The sequence below is a fragment of the Anser brachyrhynchus genome (genome assembly GCF_964034855.1).
Source record: "Anser brachyrhynchus genome assembly, chromosome: 2".
Classification (NCBI taxonomy): domain Eukaryota; kingdom Metazoa; phylum Chordata; class Aves; order Anseriformes; family Anatidae; genus Anser; species Anser brachyrhynchus.
The window spans coordinates 26,620,791-26,639,120 of record NC_137695.1 but is presented as its reverse complement, the minus strand read 5'-3'; the positions used below and the strand labels follow the sequence as shown (position 1 = coordinate 26,639,120).

The 18,330-nt window shown below is 39.5% G+C and overlaps 1 protein-coding gene across 12 annotated transcripts in view; it reads right to left on the bottom strand.

Annotated features, from left to right (window-relative positions):
• Nucleotides 1-18,330, bottom strand: part of PPP1R9A (protein phosphatase 1 regulatory subunit 9A) — a 160,810-nt gene that overhangs the window by 56,291 nt on the left and 86,189 nt on the right. For all 12 annotated transcript variants that reach the window (XR_013947357.1, XR_013947358.1, XM_080582169.1 and 9 more), the window contains exons 3-5: nucleotides 11,083-11,215; nucleotides 10,472-10,592; nucleotides 5,033-5,137 (exon numbers count right to left, since the gene is read on the bottom strand). Coding sequence is in view for 10 of the 12 variants with exons in the window: in XM_080582169.1 (XP_080438295.1) it covers nucleotides 5,033-5,137; nucleotides 10,472-10,592; nucleotides 11,083-11,215 (359 nt within the window). In the remaining 2 variants the exon portion in view is untranslated. The remainder of the gene's footprint in view (nucleotides 1-5,032; nucleotides 5,138-10,471; nucleotides 10,593-11,082; nucleotides 11,216-18,330) is intronic.

Here is an 18,330-nt window from a genome sequence, read left to right as displayed (position 1 = left end):
AAGAGATAAAGAAATTAGGCTATGAACGGGGAATATGGGTTGAGACAAAGTCTTACTTTGAATTAAAACTGTCCAGATAGAAGAAGGCACAAAATGGTAATAAATGATTCTTCATGAGAACAGAGAATAATTAATAGTAGAGAGCCTCAGGGTTTGACTGCTATTGTTGGAACCTCTTCTTCAATGATCTAGAAGATTAATTAAACAGCAACACAGCAAAATTTGCTAACTAATTATTTAGTTTCTTAACATAGGAAGATTTTGAGGCATTTCAGAGGAGTTTAATTAAACAAGAGTTGTTAAATTCACTGCTGGGTTACAATTAATACAATTAACTTCAAGGTGGTGCCTATCAGGAGAAATGTTACGGGTTTTACCCAGGTTCTGTGGGGTTCCCTGAAAACTCAGGAGCTGACTAGGAAAGCACCATGAGAGCAACCGCTCAGTGCCTAGCAACAGTTTGGGAAGCTGAGAAAATGCTTAGTCGCATTCAGAAGACAGGATATGGAAAGGAGGACACGGAATTTAAAATTTGCCTCTCTAATAAGACACTGAATTTGCTTAAATCTCTTAACAGAAACCTTCAGAGGAAAGCAGTAATGATAAAAACATACAAGCAGCATATGAAGGATTGGGATTGTCAGAAGAATCACTCTCATACAATCCCCTTTTTTCTTATCAACCCAGTAAGACTTTCTGGCACCCTGACCTCCTTTCCTGGGACCCTGTTCTTCCCACATCTGCAAAGGCATGAATCTTTGTCCTTGGTGAGGTTGCAAAGTGAAGTCACCCCCCTCCCCAACCACCAGTAATTGTTCCTTCATTTTTCACACCCTACTGAAAAAAAACACTTTTTTACTAGGAAGGACTGAGACTAGGTACATATAATAAAAAGCTGAAGTTTTCTTTGTGAAAGAACTAACTTTTCTCTCTTGTGGGTGTGTTGAAGAAAAAAATAAAAATCCCTGGAGGCATACAACTTCCCCTGTGAAGTTACTTTCTCTGATATGGACATTAGGGTCCCTGGCATCCTTGTATTATGATGAAGAACGAATGGGGGGATGAGTGAGGCCACCCAGGCTCAAGATCACCCAAGCAACTTCAAAGAACTTCAGGTCTGCTACTCAGCACCACAGTCCATGAGGGAACAGCAAGCTAGGACACAAAATAAGCTAGAGAAGCTCCATGACAGGATAGGATTCCCACTGTCAAGTTGCCTCCTTACCCTATATTTCACGAAAGGAGGCACCACTTGCAAACTTCGTGTTGATGGATTAGGTCCTAAATGGGTCAGAAGACGCACTGACCAATTAGTCACATTAGTCTGGTGCTGCCCTCTGACTGTTCCATGAACCCTATTAGAGAAGGGGCGACACTCAATGAAATAGAAAAACAAAACAAATTTCAAAAGAAAATTCCTCCTTTACACAATCAAAGATATTAGTAAACTAAACAGTTAAGCAAAATTACAAAGAAAACTTGATATTTACATGAATTAAAATAGCATTCATAGTTGCATTTGCCAGATTAGAGTCACGGGGATACTAATTCTTAGCCCTAAAGACAGAAGCTGATTGCCAGCTGGGATTATGGAAGAATTCCCTCTCCTTCCTTTGTCTCATAGGTTACCAGACTCCATCTGGTGGGTGCTGATTATCTCCCTATAAAACACTGTAAGAAAGAGTAAATTAATTTGTTATTAGAGAAGCCAAATTGGTTTGGCCAATGATCTTCTATTATGGTATGATAACTCTTCCAAATAGTTCAGCGCTCGAAACACTGGACGAGATAATAATAGATGCTTATATTTGCTCATTTTCTCCCTCCCCCTCAACTAGAACAGTTCAAAAGGTAAAAGTCATGTCTTCATTTTCACAGATTCCTTACTATGTCAGCTACAGACAGTTTGGATACATTTTTCTGGCAGATACATTGCAAAATCTATTCTAGGTCAATGACTTCCACTGTCAGGATAATTCAAAATGTTCAGAAGGCTCAAAGGAGAAAAATAAATCACTCAGTATTGGCATTATGCAAGCTTCCTGAAGAGATATTGACTGCATTTATTGTAAAAAATTAAGAAGTTGCTTTAGTGTCATTCCGTTCATGAATGTCCTTTCCTTGCAGCTGATCCCATGTAATAACCCTCACTACAAAAACTAGCATGCACTTTGACTAGATTCAGGAGAACACAACTGTGTATACATAATGCTATGGTTTACAAGCAGAAGGTGATGCCAGAGAAACGCACACCGATCTGTGTGTGTGCAGGATACCAGGCAGAAGAAAGGCACACACATTTATGCGATGATCACTAAAATAACTATGCTTATTAAAGCAATTCCATGAAACTCACTGAACTGATGCCGCTGAATAGCACAGGTGAGGTAAGTACGTGTGCAAATTCTCCTGTGAGGGACGGATTCATGAAGCTGCCTTGTCTTGGACTGGGTTGTGTGTGTGAGTGTACGTTGCCTATCCACTTGTACTTCAGAGGGGACACCCACATCAGGAAAGCCAGCAGGTATTTATACAGCAAGTCATTGCTCTCTTCTTCTCCAGAGATGCAAACAACCTTTTCCAGTACTCCTGCCTCCCCCAGTGACATGGATTATTAATGGCAGCTGCCAAGGGAAAGACTGCACTCAGAGGCCACTAGCACTGCTCTTCACACTTCCAGCAGGCAGCAACTAATGGCTGGGGGTGTGTGAGGGAACCTGCCCAAAAGACCCTCTTGTATTGCTCCCAGGGTTCCAGTTCGAACAGAGTGGACACCAAGGATTTTTCCATCTCAGCTCTACCACAGGTGTACCTGGGAAAGAGGATCTGACAGAAAACAACCATTCTCCACAAAACACATAGCAGGCAGGGCCCTGGTATCATACATGAAAGGAAATCAGTCAGCAAGACATAAATGCATTATTTCCTTTCATATCTAAATTCATCAATATTAGCTCTAGCTTACTTAACAAGTAAACGTTTAAACCTACGGTAAAAACAAAACCATCAAAACATCCTGAAATCTCTGTCTCCAAAAATAAACGCTTTCTGGAACCATTTCTAATTTTGAACAGCTAAAAATCAACACGGTCCATTACTGTCAGCAGAGCATCTGACAGCATGGCCATCAGGATCTGACCAGAACCTGGGCAGGACGCTGATGCCACACGATGCTTAGCAACATCATCAAGTCTCACTCCCAGTTTATAGGAAACCAGGAAAAAAAGCATGCATTTCTCAGCCAGTCTGTGTAAAACAGAAGAGTAATCTTTCTTTTTTTTTTCCCCATTAAGTTTTAAATGAAGCAAAAATAGAGGCAGTTGCACCACATCTAACCATTTCTTTCCTCTAATTATGTATATATTAGTAAGAGGCTGCTAACCAGACAGCATGCCAGTATGCACACAGATCCTTACACATCTATTTTATTTAATAATATTTAAGTATAATTTTTACTTTAAATTTAATAATAAAGTGATATATTTTTTTAAATCTGGTTGTGATACGAATGCATGTTGTCATTTTTCCTGTGAAAATACAGTATCTTAAGCTTACTTATGAGGAAAATACAGAAGCTCACACATCTCTCCTTGATAAATGAGACCTGTCAGAAACCAGCGATCCTTGCACACAGGATACCTACCTAGTATTCTTGACAATGTGAGCTCAACAGCAATGGAGAAACACTTTTTGCAGTACGTTATTTTATGACAAAAGGGTCTAGATTACAACCAGTCTGACTGTAATTTATACACCATGAGAAGATTCTGGGAGCATTCTGTGTGAAAATCACTTCACTTTTCTTCCTTCCTCGAAACCCATTATTTTTCCATAGAAGCAAGTATTCTATTCTGTAACTTATTCAATAATAATTTCACAGACCAAGCTGATTATGTGAGTACTTACCTTTTTCTTTTTGTTCTTTTTTTGAGTTAAAACATCAAACAGAAAATACATGTAACATTTGCTTTGTGTACTGAAACACAGAAGACATTATTCTCTGTCATAAGGATTTTATGTTCAGACGTCCCAGCTCTGCAGAAACCTAATAAAGTTGATACTCATTTTTACAGTCAACTTGGTAGGAACACTCACAGCATGTGTGTCTTCACAGAAATATGACCCATGTAGCTACAACCCTAAATGTTACACAAAAATATATTCACCTGTAATTATGCTATAATTTGCAAATTTTTTTTTTTTTTAAATAATCTCTTTTATAAAAAAAACCTTGATCAACCACTCCCACAACACTTTGCAGAATCCACAGTCCAGTATTATTCCTTAATGCTGTGCCGGAACAGACATGGGGTTTCTGTAGAAACCTGCATTTAACATCACTGGCTGGGGGGGACTGCACATCTTACATCCAGTAGTTTAGTCATGGTTCAAAAGAAGTCAGCCCCAAACTCATCAATTAAATGATTCAGCTGTACTCACTAGAGAGGATTTGGAGAGCAAACTGAAGGGTGCCTACAGAATGGTTGCTGCTTTGCAATATGCCAAAGATAATCCTGGAATTATTTTGTAGAGTTAAATGTTTGCTGAAATTAACAAGCTATTAAGCAGAAAAGCTATGTGACAGAATATGTTTTTAAATGGCAAAACAGTTCATTTCTCAGGAAACACTGTTCTTATTCATTTACAAACACTTTACAGTCATATTTACATTGATTTTCTAGGCTACTAAGTATTTTACAGATACTTGCGGTGATGCCTTTCAATTAACCACAGCCTAGGATCAGACAGTCAGACTCCCAGAGATGGTGTAGGGACACGAGGAACTCAGTGAAAGAATACTGGGCTGTAAATCAAGTCAGTACTCTCAACGCTACAGTGCCCAGTGCCCTTCTTCCTGCACTGGGGAGCCCTGGTGGGTCACTACCTTACTCCTCCAGCCCTGGGACAGTAGTGTGGCCAGCAGAGAGGGGACAAAAACCTCTGCTTCTACCAAGATAGACCGACTCTCCTATTAGAGAAACCAGGTAATCTCAAGCACTCAGTCACCACTTCTTACTTCTAAAATACTCACCTGACTTTTCCTTTGGTGTTTCTAAGAACAGTTGCAGCAAAATTTTGTGTAACACCAACCAAACTGATGCCGTCAACTTCCACAATTTGGTCATTCACTTGGATCCTTCAGAGGAAAAACAAATATATAAATAAGTTACGGAGTTCCTGGTGAATTCTCAGCAAAACTTAGCACACAGATCTTTTTTTTTTTTTTTTTAATTAGATTTTAAACAAAGACTTTAAACACAAAAGTCATTCATAAAATGACTGAGGTAAATATCACACACGCAAATCAAAAGACTTTCTTCCCTGAATTGAGACTGTGCCTTCCAACATAATATTGGCAAGTACTAGGAAACATTAGCAAGGGAGCAATGAAGAATGTATCTGTCTGCCCTTGCACATATCATAAATCCAGGTTCAAAGTTACCACTACAATTAACTGCATCAATCATCCAGTCATTTTCCCTGTATATAAATACAGCGATACAAATTCTTGCATTTGTCATATGACTTAAATTAAATGAGATACTTGAACAGTTCTTATATCATTCTTTCCGAAGCCAATCTTGAAAAACAGCATAAGACATAGCTCTGGTATTTCACGCTAATGGAAAAAAATGTGGTATTTAACTAAAACAACCTGCTCATCTGTAGAGAAAAGAGCTTGTGCATCAGACTTAATTGTGACCTACTCTCTTAAAATATTTCATCTAACTTGCTTCAAAAAGATGAATTCCCAATGTAAGAGCGATCATGGAGCACACAACAATAAGATCTAGGGGTGTTTTAACAAGGACTATCTGTGTGAAACCGAATACCAATTTACAGTTGATACACTGTTCGCTGCAGGAAAAGTTAGGAGGAATATAAAAAGCGCTGCTTTATCTGAAACAGGCATAGCTCTGAAGTCCCTAGAGCTGGCATAAGAATCATCTGGATTACAAATATTTGGAAGAAGGACTACTATACTAAACCGTCCTCTAGAGATACACAAACTCCTACTGCTTCAAAAATGAAAAAAAAAAGAAAAAAAAGAAAAAGCATCCAGAACTAGTCAAAGTGAGCAATTTTCAAGTACTTACACGGATGTTACTGATCCAAACAATATGGTTTATAAAGCAATCAAGAAACAGCTTTGAAAAATTTCACTTTAAATTATACGAAACTAACTAAATAAAGCTATTTAATTTCTTAGGAGATCTTAGTGATAAGATTTCTTTTCAAAGACACATTTTCATAGCAGAGGCCTTGAAAGAGGCTGAAGCATTTTGACTTGGGGAACATATTTCACTGTAAAGTCTGAGCCGCTGCTTTGCAGTCGTACATGTGTTCAAGCAGTGTCTTCAGTTCTTGGGACTCTGCTGATGAATAAGAATTACAGGATTTATTCTTTGGCAGCCTCACAACACAGAATGTCACTGTGTTCCAGGACGGTTCTCCCTTCTGTACATAAGAAACTCCTATCTTGAAAATCACATCAGGCATTTAAATCTCAATTATTTTTTTTGTGTGTGTGAAGCATTTAATAAATACACCTGTTACATTGGTATCTATTGTACTTGGATACTGTAAAAATTAATATTTTTACTGTAATTTAGCAAACATGAGGAGCAGTCAGATGGCAGCAGGTGTTCTAGGAAAGGAAGTTTAAGAAGCTGGTGCCTACTGAGGGGGAAGCTGTCACCTTCTTGGCTGAAAACTAAATAGTGGAAGAATAGATTCCTTTGTAACGGCAGTTCAGCTCCAAAACGTTACAAACTTCACTATGCAATGCTAGTACTGTTCACACAGATACACAGCACGCTATTTCAGGTGAGGAAATGTCATCCTAGAGAACCGTTGTCTGCAGCTTTGTCCATAGACTGCATTTGACTGATTCCGTTTGTCTTTCAGATTTTGTTTCTCCTTTCTTGCCTGTACAGCTCATAAATTCATTTCCAGCTCTTATTTTTATGACCATGGTCTTCCGAACCTCTCTTTTGATACATACACATATTTTAATTATACATAAGCATGCATATATATATCACACAACACACAATTAACATAATTAGCATTCAAATTATATAATTATGTTTAACTCAAAAAGAAGTTCCCTGTCTGTTGCCATGCAGTTGCTGCACTGCCCTGACTAAATCACTCTCACAGCCACGCTCTCCTGGTAGTTTCCCTCTGCTGCGGGCAGCCCCCCTCCAGCCCCCTCCCAGTGCAGCTCCAGACTTCCCCTGTACCCAAACCCAGCCTTAACCTACACCGCAGGCGGAGCACCAAACAAGCCACCCAAGCCACCCTCTAACCAAAATCTTCTCACAGCCCTATTCCCTGAGGAGCCTCCCCCTTTTTTGTTGGAAAGCCCCTTTACAGCCCCCTCCACCTGGAGCTCTAGGCTTCTTCTGTCTCTCAAATCCAACATGAAAGAAGAATTAGACTCAGCTTGGCAAAGCCTCAATTATAAAGGTTTAACTGCTTTTATCACTAATGAAATTGGTAGTTTTTCTGATAATTATTTTCTAATGACCATGACTTAAATCTCTGCCTATGTAAAGCAGCACTTCAGTAAACCAGCAACTATAGAAGTGAACCAACTAAAGTCAAATAAATACTTGCCTAACTATTGCTCTGTGTGATGAACTGAAAAATGTAACCTGTGCAGAAGCAAAGTTCAGAGTATTTTTCAAGTTAGTAACTATGCAATGTTTCAAAACAGTTGTTCTTTATGTTCTCAAAATACTCTGAAATGACTCATCACCATGTTCACTTGAAAGAAAAAGCTATCAAATTAGCTAAGATTTTATTTTTCTTCTTTGCTCTAATGACTGATTTTCTATTTTACACACTATTAATAATCACACTTATTAATGTGTTTCCATTCGGATTTATCCCAAAGTTAAAGACTCCCTGGTTAAAGACTGACACAAAATGCCTTTTAATATGACAACTACATACTTACTGCCTGTTTGTTTTTACCAACTTGAATCAAGCCTGTGCTTCTCAAGTATTGAGAAACCCTTTTGTACAGATTTCGGGTCTCCAAGTACTTTCTATCATGATTTGATGGGTCTTGCAATAAACGATGGGAATTATACTACAAATATTAGAATCATAGAATCATACAACCAGTTTAATTGGAAAAGACCTCTAAGATCATCTAGTCCAACCTCTAACCTAGCACTGCCAAGTCTACCACTAAGCCATGTCCCTAAGCACCACGCTGACGCGTCTTTTTAATACCCCCAGGGATGGTGACTCAACCACTTCCCTGGGCAGCCTGCTCCAATGCCTCACAACCCTTTCAGTGAAGAAATTCTTTCTAATATCCGACCTAAACTTCCCCTGGTGCAACTTAAGGCCATTTACTGTAATTTATTTATTGCAATTTATTTTAATAATAATAATTTATGTATTGCCATTTATTGCAATTTATCATAATACTTAAAATGATAGCTTCAGAGAGGCTGCTTGACGATTGCTCTTCAATTATTCAGAGTATCTGATCCAACCACTGAAATACAGTTTCATTTCCTGTTTGGAGACTTTGATTTGCTATCAGTGTTAATGATTAACTGGGCTTTTCACGAAGATGAAGTTAACAGGACCCTTTACAGTTGATGCACTTTATTACAGCACCGGCTGCTCCTGACTGAGAGGATTACATATCCCCTTCTCAAGTGAATGATCAGTCAGGCTCTCAAGGAAAATGAGAGCTCTATTTCTCAGCTGACTGAACATTCAGCCAGTTGAAAACCAACACAAATATTAGAATAGCCTAAGAAACATATATTTTTTTTTTCTCAGCTGACAAGCTCCTTTCAGAAGCCGTCTAGGGTAATGAAAGAAGAGCCTTGTAATTGAACATTAACTTCTGCAGCCCACTCAAACATGTGAATAATGTGAATAATACAGATCATCACAGACCAGGTGTAAGCTACTCTGATTTTTAACCATAGATTTTCACACACAATGCCAGTAGTGAGCTTAATACCTTTTGGCTGAGCTTGAGCATACCTTTCAGAAAAACTTTCACTTAAATTTAAAATAATGAATGAATTTATGACATCTTGAGGTGTCAGCTTCTCTACTTCCTCTCCTGATTTTTTAAACCTGTGATAAATCAGTACTTGGCCTTCAAGCTGGAGTCTTATTGCCAAAATCTGTTAAGACACCTGCAAGCCCAGTCTGGAAAAGGCTATGCTTTAATAGTTTCAGAGCAATGTTATTAAACTCTGCAAACCCCTGACAGGTAGAGTCTTCTGATTTAATTTGTGTAGGGCTTCCACAGCAGAACAACCTTCTGGCTGGCATTTTAAGTACACAGAATGGGTAATACATACCACTTCCATACTTTGCACGGGATGAAAAGTTAACAGGTATTCATCAGTAAGGAAAGTATTATTGCAATATAGTTTTTAGAAGACAGCATATAATTTAGAGTTTATTCTTACTCTTTTTACCTGTAATTGTGGTTAGTATTACTTATAACTACTATTACTAAACATTATATGAGTCTGTTTTTATATAAGTAGAGAATGCATAATAATAGATAAGTAATATTTTAATTGTATGCAAATTTGCAAAGGAATAAAACAATGAATTATATGGATTGGAAGATGTTTAAGAATACCTTTTATCATTAAATGATTACATAGTAAAGTGCTTTTCTAACTTCTAATGAGAAATTATGGCCTGCTTGTGGCAGGTACTGTGTAATACAGAGACAACTCTACCCCATATGGTAAGAAATACTGTATGTTCAAAAGAAATTATTTGAACTGCACATACCAAGTAAACAATTCTACAAGCAGACAGGTTTTCAATGAGCGTCGGCATCGTAGAAGACTACAAAACCCAACCCATTCCTTTAACGGGCAAGATTTATGGTGCAGTTTTCTATTGCAATCAAGTAATGCAGTTTCAGTGCTGCAGGGGTGAAAACTGAACTTTGGAGAAGTATGCATATTTAGAAATACAAAGTAGCAATCTATGTTAGTAAGCTTGAAAGGGAGGTGCATTTAATAAAAGTTAATAGCTCAGAAACACCAAATTATTTTCCTAGCCACATGTTGAGCAGAACTCTTTTTCATAAGTACTGATTATTTAAAGCTGGTTTGAAGCCAAAAGAACGTGGGACCTCAAAACCTTTGAAAACTAACCTATCTTCAAAAGTAATGTACAATTTGGAATCTCCAGCTTTATTCACATTAAAGCATCTTGCTTTTCAGGCAGTCACAAACACACATCCTTGGCAAATCTGTTCTCCTTTAACCATTTAAATTTTGCACCAAACTAGTGTCTTTTCATATATTCCTTCAGGTATTTGAACCATATCAATAAAGTCTCAGAATTTTACAGCTTTCAGTTATCATGATATACATTAAACTAACAACTCTTTCTGAAGAAAACCATAACACATAATAATTATTGCCGGGAAAGTTTCCAAATATTGAATCTAGTTTACCTGCCATCTCTTTCTGCTGCCCCACCTTCTGTTACTGTTTTGACGAATATTCCCAGTTTTTCAAGGCCTGCGTCTGCTCCGACTCCCATTCCAATAATGCTTATGCCAAGTCCATCTTCATCTGTGAAAAAGGCAAGCAAAGGCAGAAACTTCTTACATTTGATTTATACAGTTAGCTGGTAGGTAAACATTTATGTTTTGGTTCTTGGTTTTCCATGTAAACAATGTTAATTCCTTTTGATTCCCTTTCAAAGTCTTGTTATTCTATTGTATTAATTGCACACAAAAATATTGCCTTTGCCTTATGAGGAGCTTAGAACAACAATCAAGATTTTTATTCTCCCAGTGGAGAACAAAAACATCACATAAACCACTGTGTGCCATCATGTGTTAGGGGGGTGACACGAAACAATTTTCTTAAGAAAATAAAGAATTGCATGTTTGTTAACTGCTTCTTTAATTCCTTATTAAAAAAATCTTGAACTCCAAAAAGTCCAGGTGATTAAAATGGATTCATGGACGTTCAGGATAGGCTGTGTAAGCATGAGTGGACTTCCTCAGACCTGTAGATAGGTTTCACATGAACAGGAAGGGACGCTCAGACTACATACCTTTTTCTAGTTCAACTGGGAAGAGCTCCAGCTTTTCCACACGCTTCTCAAGTTCATATTCAGCTGATGCAGCTACTGGGTCAACTTCATCATTTCTTCTGTCATAGTCTTCATTGGAATATGTATTGAAAACCTGTGGAAACAGACCAAAAATCACTCAACTATCTACTCCAGAAAAAGTGCCAATTTATGAAAATAGCTATTGCTTTTGTCCTGTGATGTTGCAGAGTTTGAAAAGGCTTTTTTAAAGGCTTAAAAAAAAAGGCTTCTAAAGCTTGTTTTCATAGTTCAGATGCCAGAGTTTGCCAACCTAATTCACTTAACTGCCCACATTTGGCAATAATGAAAGAATACTCATTATTAGTAGTAATAATTTTACTGAATTTCAGTCCCACACTGTATCATGTTTGTTAAGTCAGAGAAAGAAAAACAATTTTCCATATCTCCTCTTTCCTCTTCTCAGGCACCCTACAGAAGATTCTATTACGTAGCCATGTTTAGCTCTATCACAGTTACTCTCACAGTGTAAAAAGGTGTATAGCTACACAGCTCTTCAGAAGGTGGCAGGAAGCCTTTTTTTTTTTGCATATAGCTGCACTTAGAGGCTACTCAACAGCTGCCTACGGAGCCAGGACACCAGCTTGCTGCCCACAGCCATGCCAGGAGCTGAGCTCCTTTCCTCCTGAGGCTCACCTGCCACTTCCGCTCATCAAAGACAGCAATGGACTTTCAATACAAACTAGGTACCTATTTCAAGAACAAAGACTGGTGTTTAATCTGTTGCTGTTAAATGCAGATAAGTGAATACAGACAGATAGTAAGAGATACGATACCTCAGACGGCAGTCTAGAAAAAACAGAGGTAAACATCATGATTTATCATGTGAAACAACTCTGAAGGTTTCTTTTGAGTCCCTTTCAATGATAATGACAACAAAAGTGAATTTAGAAAAAAAATGACAGTAGATTACATTGCTACTGACCCCAGAGTCTGTGTCTCTCCTATCCAGCTGTTTGTCAACAGAGGCTGTGAGCAACTGACTCCATTTCTGAAACCAGATGGATGCACTTCATACTTAGAGAAAACAAATGTTTTAAAAATAATCCTGCTTTCCATCTAAGTGACAAGCCAAGTGAAAAGAAGAAACAGGGATGATATTCCTTCACTGGGGGAAACGGACTGGCCCAGAGAAGGTAGACAAATCTGTGCCAGGTTTTCTTGGCAGACCCTCCATCACCTATAAACTAATAGCAGTGCCAAGGAAACCTTACAAATACTCTTGGGAAACATAGGAAGCAACCACATGCAAGTACTGATACAACTGTCTCATGCAATAAAGTTCTCATCGAAAAGCTGTTGTAGCAACTTACTGCACATTAAGTTCTTTTAAATAGTGAACATATTAATGTTGCAGTACAAAAAACTATTCTACACTACCACAAATATAGCATTTGTGTTATGGCTAACACAAAACAGCTGCAAAAAAACTCCAGATTTACAAAAAGTTGTTGTTGAAGCAGAAAATATATTTGTACTCCATGGAAATTTTAATTCCTGTGCTTTACATCAATGGGAAACGTTTAACAAATTGCCTCTTCCAAGAAAACTGACATGACGAATGTTTTACAAGAACCCACAAATATATCTTGTATTGTTTTTTAGCAATATTGATGCAAGAAAAAATCTGTTTTAAATAAATAATGATCCTAAGAAGCCTTCACAAATATATCTAAAAGATAAGGAAAACAAGTCACGCACTAAATGCTGTGTACTGCTGCTTTCAAGCCTTTCCCTAGACTTCTGTTTGGGGACGCACCGACTGCATCCGCATCCCGTGCTCTGTGAAGGCCATGACTGATGCGTTACCTGCAGCTCCTGTTAGCCCCACTCAGCGTTTGCACCGCCAGTTGAAATGGAGAAACAGAACAGAGGCTTCCCTGTGCACTTAACAGCCTGACAGAGGAATTCTGAGGAGTCTTTTGTTGCTCTCTGTTTTTCAGAGACCTCTTTTACACAAGGCAAAGCATTCTTCACGTTACATATTGCTGCTTGCTGCTTCTCTGTGGGTCTGAACACTTGAAGAGAGGAAAAATCATGAACATGTTTTTCTACGTAGGCAATGGCAAGCTAGAAAGCAACCCACAGATCTAATGTATGTAGCCCATATGTAGTGAAAAAGAAGTAGGTACAGGACAAAAAGGCATCCTGTTCATGGCACAGGTCTCTTCCCTGACACAAGACTAGATCAAAAGCCTACTCCCCGGCACCTCAACTTCTTGGTGAAGTACTTCTAGAGATGACTGTTAGCACTACGGGGTCCAAATCCAATCTTATTTACACTGACAATCAGTATAAGGATCAAACGGTGAAGCTATACCCAATTAAAACTTTAGTGAGCTATGGTTTGACCACAAAGCCCCTAGGTCTGAAATGCAGCAGAGTCACAAAAGCCAAGTACAGGTTAAAAAGTACTGCTGTGGGTTTAGCTTGGATTGTCTAATTTATCAACGTGATAAGAGAGAGAAACGCGTGTTTCAACTGTAGAACAGAGATGGATGATATCAAGGGAAATGGAGATACAGTCACCAGCTGATGAAGGATGGCAAGAGAGGCAGGTAAGTATTGCTTGCAGAACACAAAGATTAGATGAGGGTGAGGTATGGGGAAAGATTTTATCACAAAATGAGTATGTTTATTTCTCGATTCATTTTCATCATGTTAACTGGCCCCACTTGTTTCCTTTTGTTCAATGACCGCCATTAGTATATTTCAGCAGCAGCTTCAGATTTGTTGCAAAGAGACCGGATATGCTTCAGGATAATTTTCTTTTAAAGCCTCAAATCATATCTTGACCTCTTGTTTGGGATGATCTTTATTGAACCAGATTAGACAAAAACCATGGCTTATAGGATCTTGCTTACTTCTGTGGAATATTTGTATTTGTACACGAGAAGTGAATTAAAGATAGTACTGGTGGTGAATACTGTTACCATTGTCTTTAAATACAACATGCCACTCTTATCTGTCTTCTTATCTAAGCATTCAAAATGAGGCTGTAGGATCACTGATAGCATCAAGGTAAAAGAGTCTGTGTTTCCTATCTGGCATTAACTCACCATATTTTGTGTATTGGTCATACGACCTTGCCCATTGCCCTCAACATGTGTTTTTACAAGAAGAAAGAGGAAATTATATTATGTCGTTTACTTCATTTTGCACGATCACATTTAATGGTTGACTGATTCTATTAAATGAACCTACAGGTATTAAAACTAAGAAAAGGAAATTCGTGGTTGGAAATTTCTTCTTTGTGACAGTCTATCCCCCATAGTAACGAACCGCTTGTTCTTACAGACATGAGAACTGTCAGTCAAGACTTCAGTTTGCTAAAAATATAAAAGTTATGGTTTTTCCCCCACAAAGTATGCTTAGCTTAAGTAGGCCTACTTCACCAAGTCTGTCACCACTGTATTTCCTAGAGCATGCATGGGGTTGCAGATTTACAGCAACTTTCCTATCCCCTTGATTTACCAGAGCTGGTTTTGCCCTCACACTGGTTAAGTACCACTTCAGGAAAGTCTACTGAGCTGTTACTTAAAGAAAGCTCTTTTTCAGGAGTACTCAATACATCATCTTAATCTGTGTTTGCACCTCTGAGTATTTAGAAAAAGCAAGTTTTCATGGAATTTATCTTTGACATTTACAAGAATTTACAAAAACACTGAGAAGCACAGGAGATCAAAACCCACCGATAGCGACAAGCTAACCGATACTCAGGCTAAACGTGTCTGTCAAGACCAACAAGCCCTGGAGAACTGACTGGCTCACCCAAACACAACTGTTAACAGAACATACTTCTGTCTTTGCTAATGTGAAAGAGAAAGGGTCATCAACAAGTCATCTGGCACCAAAACAACAACAAAAAAAAACAACTGTATGATCCAAGAAGCAAATATTACTGACGGGCACCCTGGGTGGCATTGCCAGTGAAAGCACACATACACATACGTGACCACTTACTTTTCTTTCCAAGAGCAGAGATAGAGCACAGTCTAGAAGACACATCACTAACTGTAACAATACATGTTGCAGATCCTAATTCAGAAAAAGAAAAACATTCTGGAGCCAGCACTCATTTTAATGAATAAGACCAGGAAAATGCAACAGCAGTTGGAAACCGATTCGTCTGCGGAAAAGGAGAAATTATATCGGAAACCGATTTTGGAGCGTTTTCTTGTAGTTCTCGGTAGCAAGAATCTTTACAGAAATATGCTGGCAGTAATCAGGAGGTAGTAACAAATTTTAAGGAAGTAAGAAAGGAGATGAGCTACGAAGAACCACATGTGCTGTCCTCCCAACTAGCCAGCTCAGTGCTATGCTAACCATGTTATTAGTGTCATATACTGTAAACCCTGCAACATAAAAACTGACTCATCTCGTGTGTTAACAAAGTCCCAAACAGACAGAGTATGCCCTGGATACGTTTATACTGTCTTGGCATGTTGTGCCAAGGAGTAAGACCTGATCCCTGGCCCAGGCTCTGATGCCTGCCTGGCTGTTCGTGCTTTTTACCCAGGGACTAGTGCCTGCTGAAGGGAAGGAGCTGTGCGTGAGCTGCGTGTTGATGGGCTGTAGTACCTCTTTGCAGCAGCTGTTCTACCACCTCTGCAGTCACACAAGTCTCCGACACACTCGCAAACAGTCTCTCTTACGCACGGCTTGTGATCACACCAGGTCATTCCAGCTCAGGGGCAACTGCCAACATATGCTGGTGACCACTGTGTAATGCCTGCTATGAAAACATGCCTTCCACCCACCGTTGCTGTTGCTGTGATAATGTCTACTCCTCATGCCTCTGTCCAGAAATTAGAAACAGCACCTAAGATCCAACCCAGTCAGCTGGATCACCACGCACGGGAAAGCAGCACGGCAGAAAATGGCACAGAATGCTTCCAGTGGGCATTGCCAGTAAGTCATGCCTCAGGCATCAGTTCTGAGACAGGGAGTAGTTGTCACAGCCACTACCTCACTGTAACAATGCCACGTAAGAACAAGGAATTGCTGCTTTTCCCCAACATTTTCTTATTTCTAAAACTTCAAGGTAAAGGTTCTGTCTACCTGTTTTGTAAGAGGCCATTTTTAAAGTGATGCTAGGCAATGGACCAGTCATTATGACCTGTGCTCCCAAACCTATCGCTGCTGCTACGGTACGTGCTGCTGCTGGCCACCAACAAGCTGAGCTTGCCATCGTCGGTTAATCTTCAAAAGTATTCTCTGGTTGATGCAGAGTTGTCAGGGAGCAGAGAATGGCACCCGCCAGCTAAAGAGACTGGTATGGCCTTTATGAACAGTAAATAATGCTGAAGCCTCTCCTCAAACCTGCACAACAACGTAACCACCTCCTCTTTTCCTTTCATCACCGTCCTTGGGCAAGAACAACCAAAGACACCTAACAGGAGGCACCTCCTGTCTCACTGTGCAGAACTGAGATTTTCAGGCAGGTATAAAAAGCAAGGGATGATCCGAAATCCTCTCATTTTTCCACAGGTCACATTTTGGTTTCATGGGTCTTGTATGGAGCCATGGTTGCTGCTACAGCAGTCACACAGCATCAAGAAAATGAATGTGCCTTCCCAGAGAAACACCTGATGCTCATCGCTTTCGTGCTTTAGTACACAGAACAAGCTCCAGCATAGCGATAATTATGAACCTCCTTGTGTGCTATTTTTAAAGCTTGAAAAATTTGGCACACCTTTGTTCCCTATCTTCCTTGCATAAGCAGCAGCACACAAATAAATCATCTCCCTCCTCATCCTGGCAAGAAGCCCTGAGAAGGATCAGGTGTTCTTTTTGGTATACAACATTATGTGCAAACATCCAACGCAGGAAGGTGAATAATTACAAAAATGCCTTGTAGTTTATCTTTTAATAACGTATCCCCAGGATGTGCTATGTATTTTGTGGCAGCGTATAAAAGGGCCTAAGTGCTGTTGAGATAATGACAGAGGACTCTCACATGGAGGGAACAAAACTTGGCACAGTGTCCGTATTTGGGGAGTGCAGATCTTACGAGCACAAACTCCAACCCTTTGCATCACCCATTTTCTCCCCCAGGTGAATAAACTTGCTTGCCCTGCACTAAAATTGGGAGAAAACTGAAAGGTACAAACACTAAAGAGAACTAAGCAGCCTGATGCTACGGATGCATCCTCTGTCAACCTTCATTACGATGACAGCAATAACAATTTCCTTCTGCTGGTTCTGCCACGTACACCCCATTAACTTTGGGAAAAGATGAAAACTCTGAAGTTGTCTTTAATGCAGACATGGATGAAAATCATAAATATTCTGTACAAGAAGCATTATTGTTAATTTAATTATAGCTACAGCTGGAGTTTCAGACTGTCTCGTTTCAGTGATTGCACAGACAAGTTCTGTTTTGACTGGTAGCAAGAATACAAATGAGGAGACATTAATTACACCATTTTGACAAAGGACATTCAGAAAAAAAACAGTACAAGCTGTGGATGACACCTTCAATACTTTCTCAGGTCTTTAAGTCTCCAAAAGCAGGTAATGGCACCTCCCTAGCACCCGTGAGGAGAACAGCTATGTTTCCAGGTTTGTTGCAAGCTATTTCAGTCATTTTACTCTCAGCTCTTATTTCAAGAATATACTAAACTGGACTGCTGGGCTTCCTCCACTAAGGACGAAAAATTCTCTTGTGGGGAGGGAAGTGAGGAAGAGCAAGTGTCGTTCGAGGAATCAGACGTGTTTATGGCCATGGCGCTGATCTGCTATGCTGCACTCCAAGCACAAGCAGTTCGGAGGAGTGTTCCTGTGCTGCACACTGCAAAGGCAGGAGGCAGATGAAGCGCTGAGGACAACCCCTTCTGCTGTGCTTAGGAAGCTAAATAAGAGAAAAAAAACACAGTTTGACCATTCATTATCTACTGCTTGAAAGTCTCCCTTCAGTATAACTTCAGAGTGGAGAGCAAGCTCTGACAATGTCCGAAATGGGTGATTTCTCTTTGCTTTTCTTTCAAAGAGCCTTTTTCCTGTGATGTTTTCCCTTTGTTAAAGCAAAAAGGAGTGAGTCAGTGAGAAGGAGCCGCCAGAGGCTCCCTCCAACCCTCCTGGCTTTGTGCTCCCCTGAAGCCTGCGTGGGCATCAGCTGTCACACACGCTTCGGCGGGGAAGCACCGAGGAGATGAATCTTCCCAAGAAGCAATTGCAGGGATGAGACAC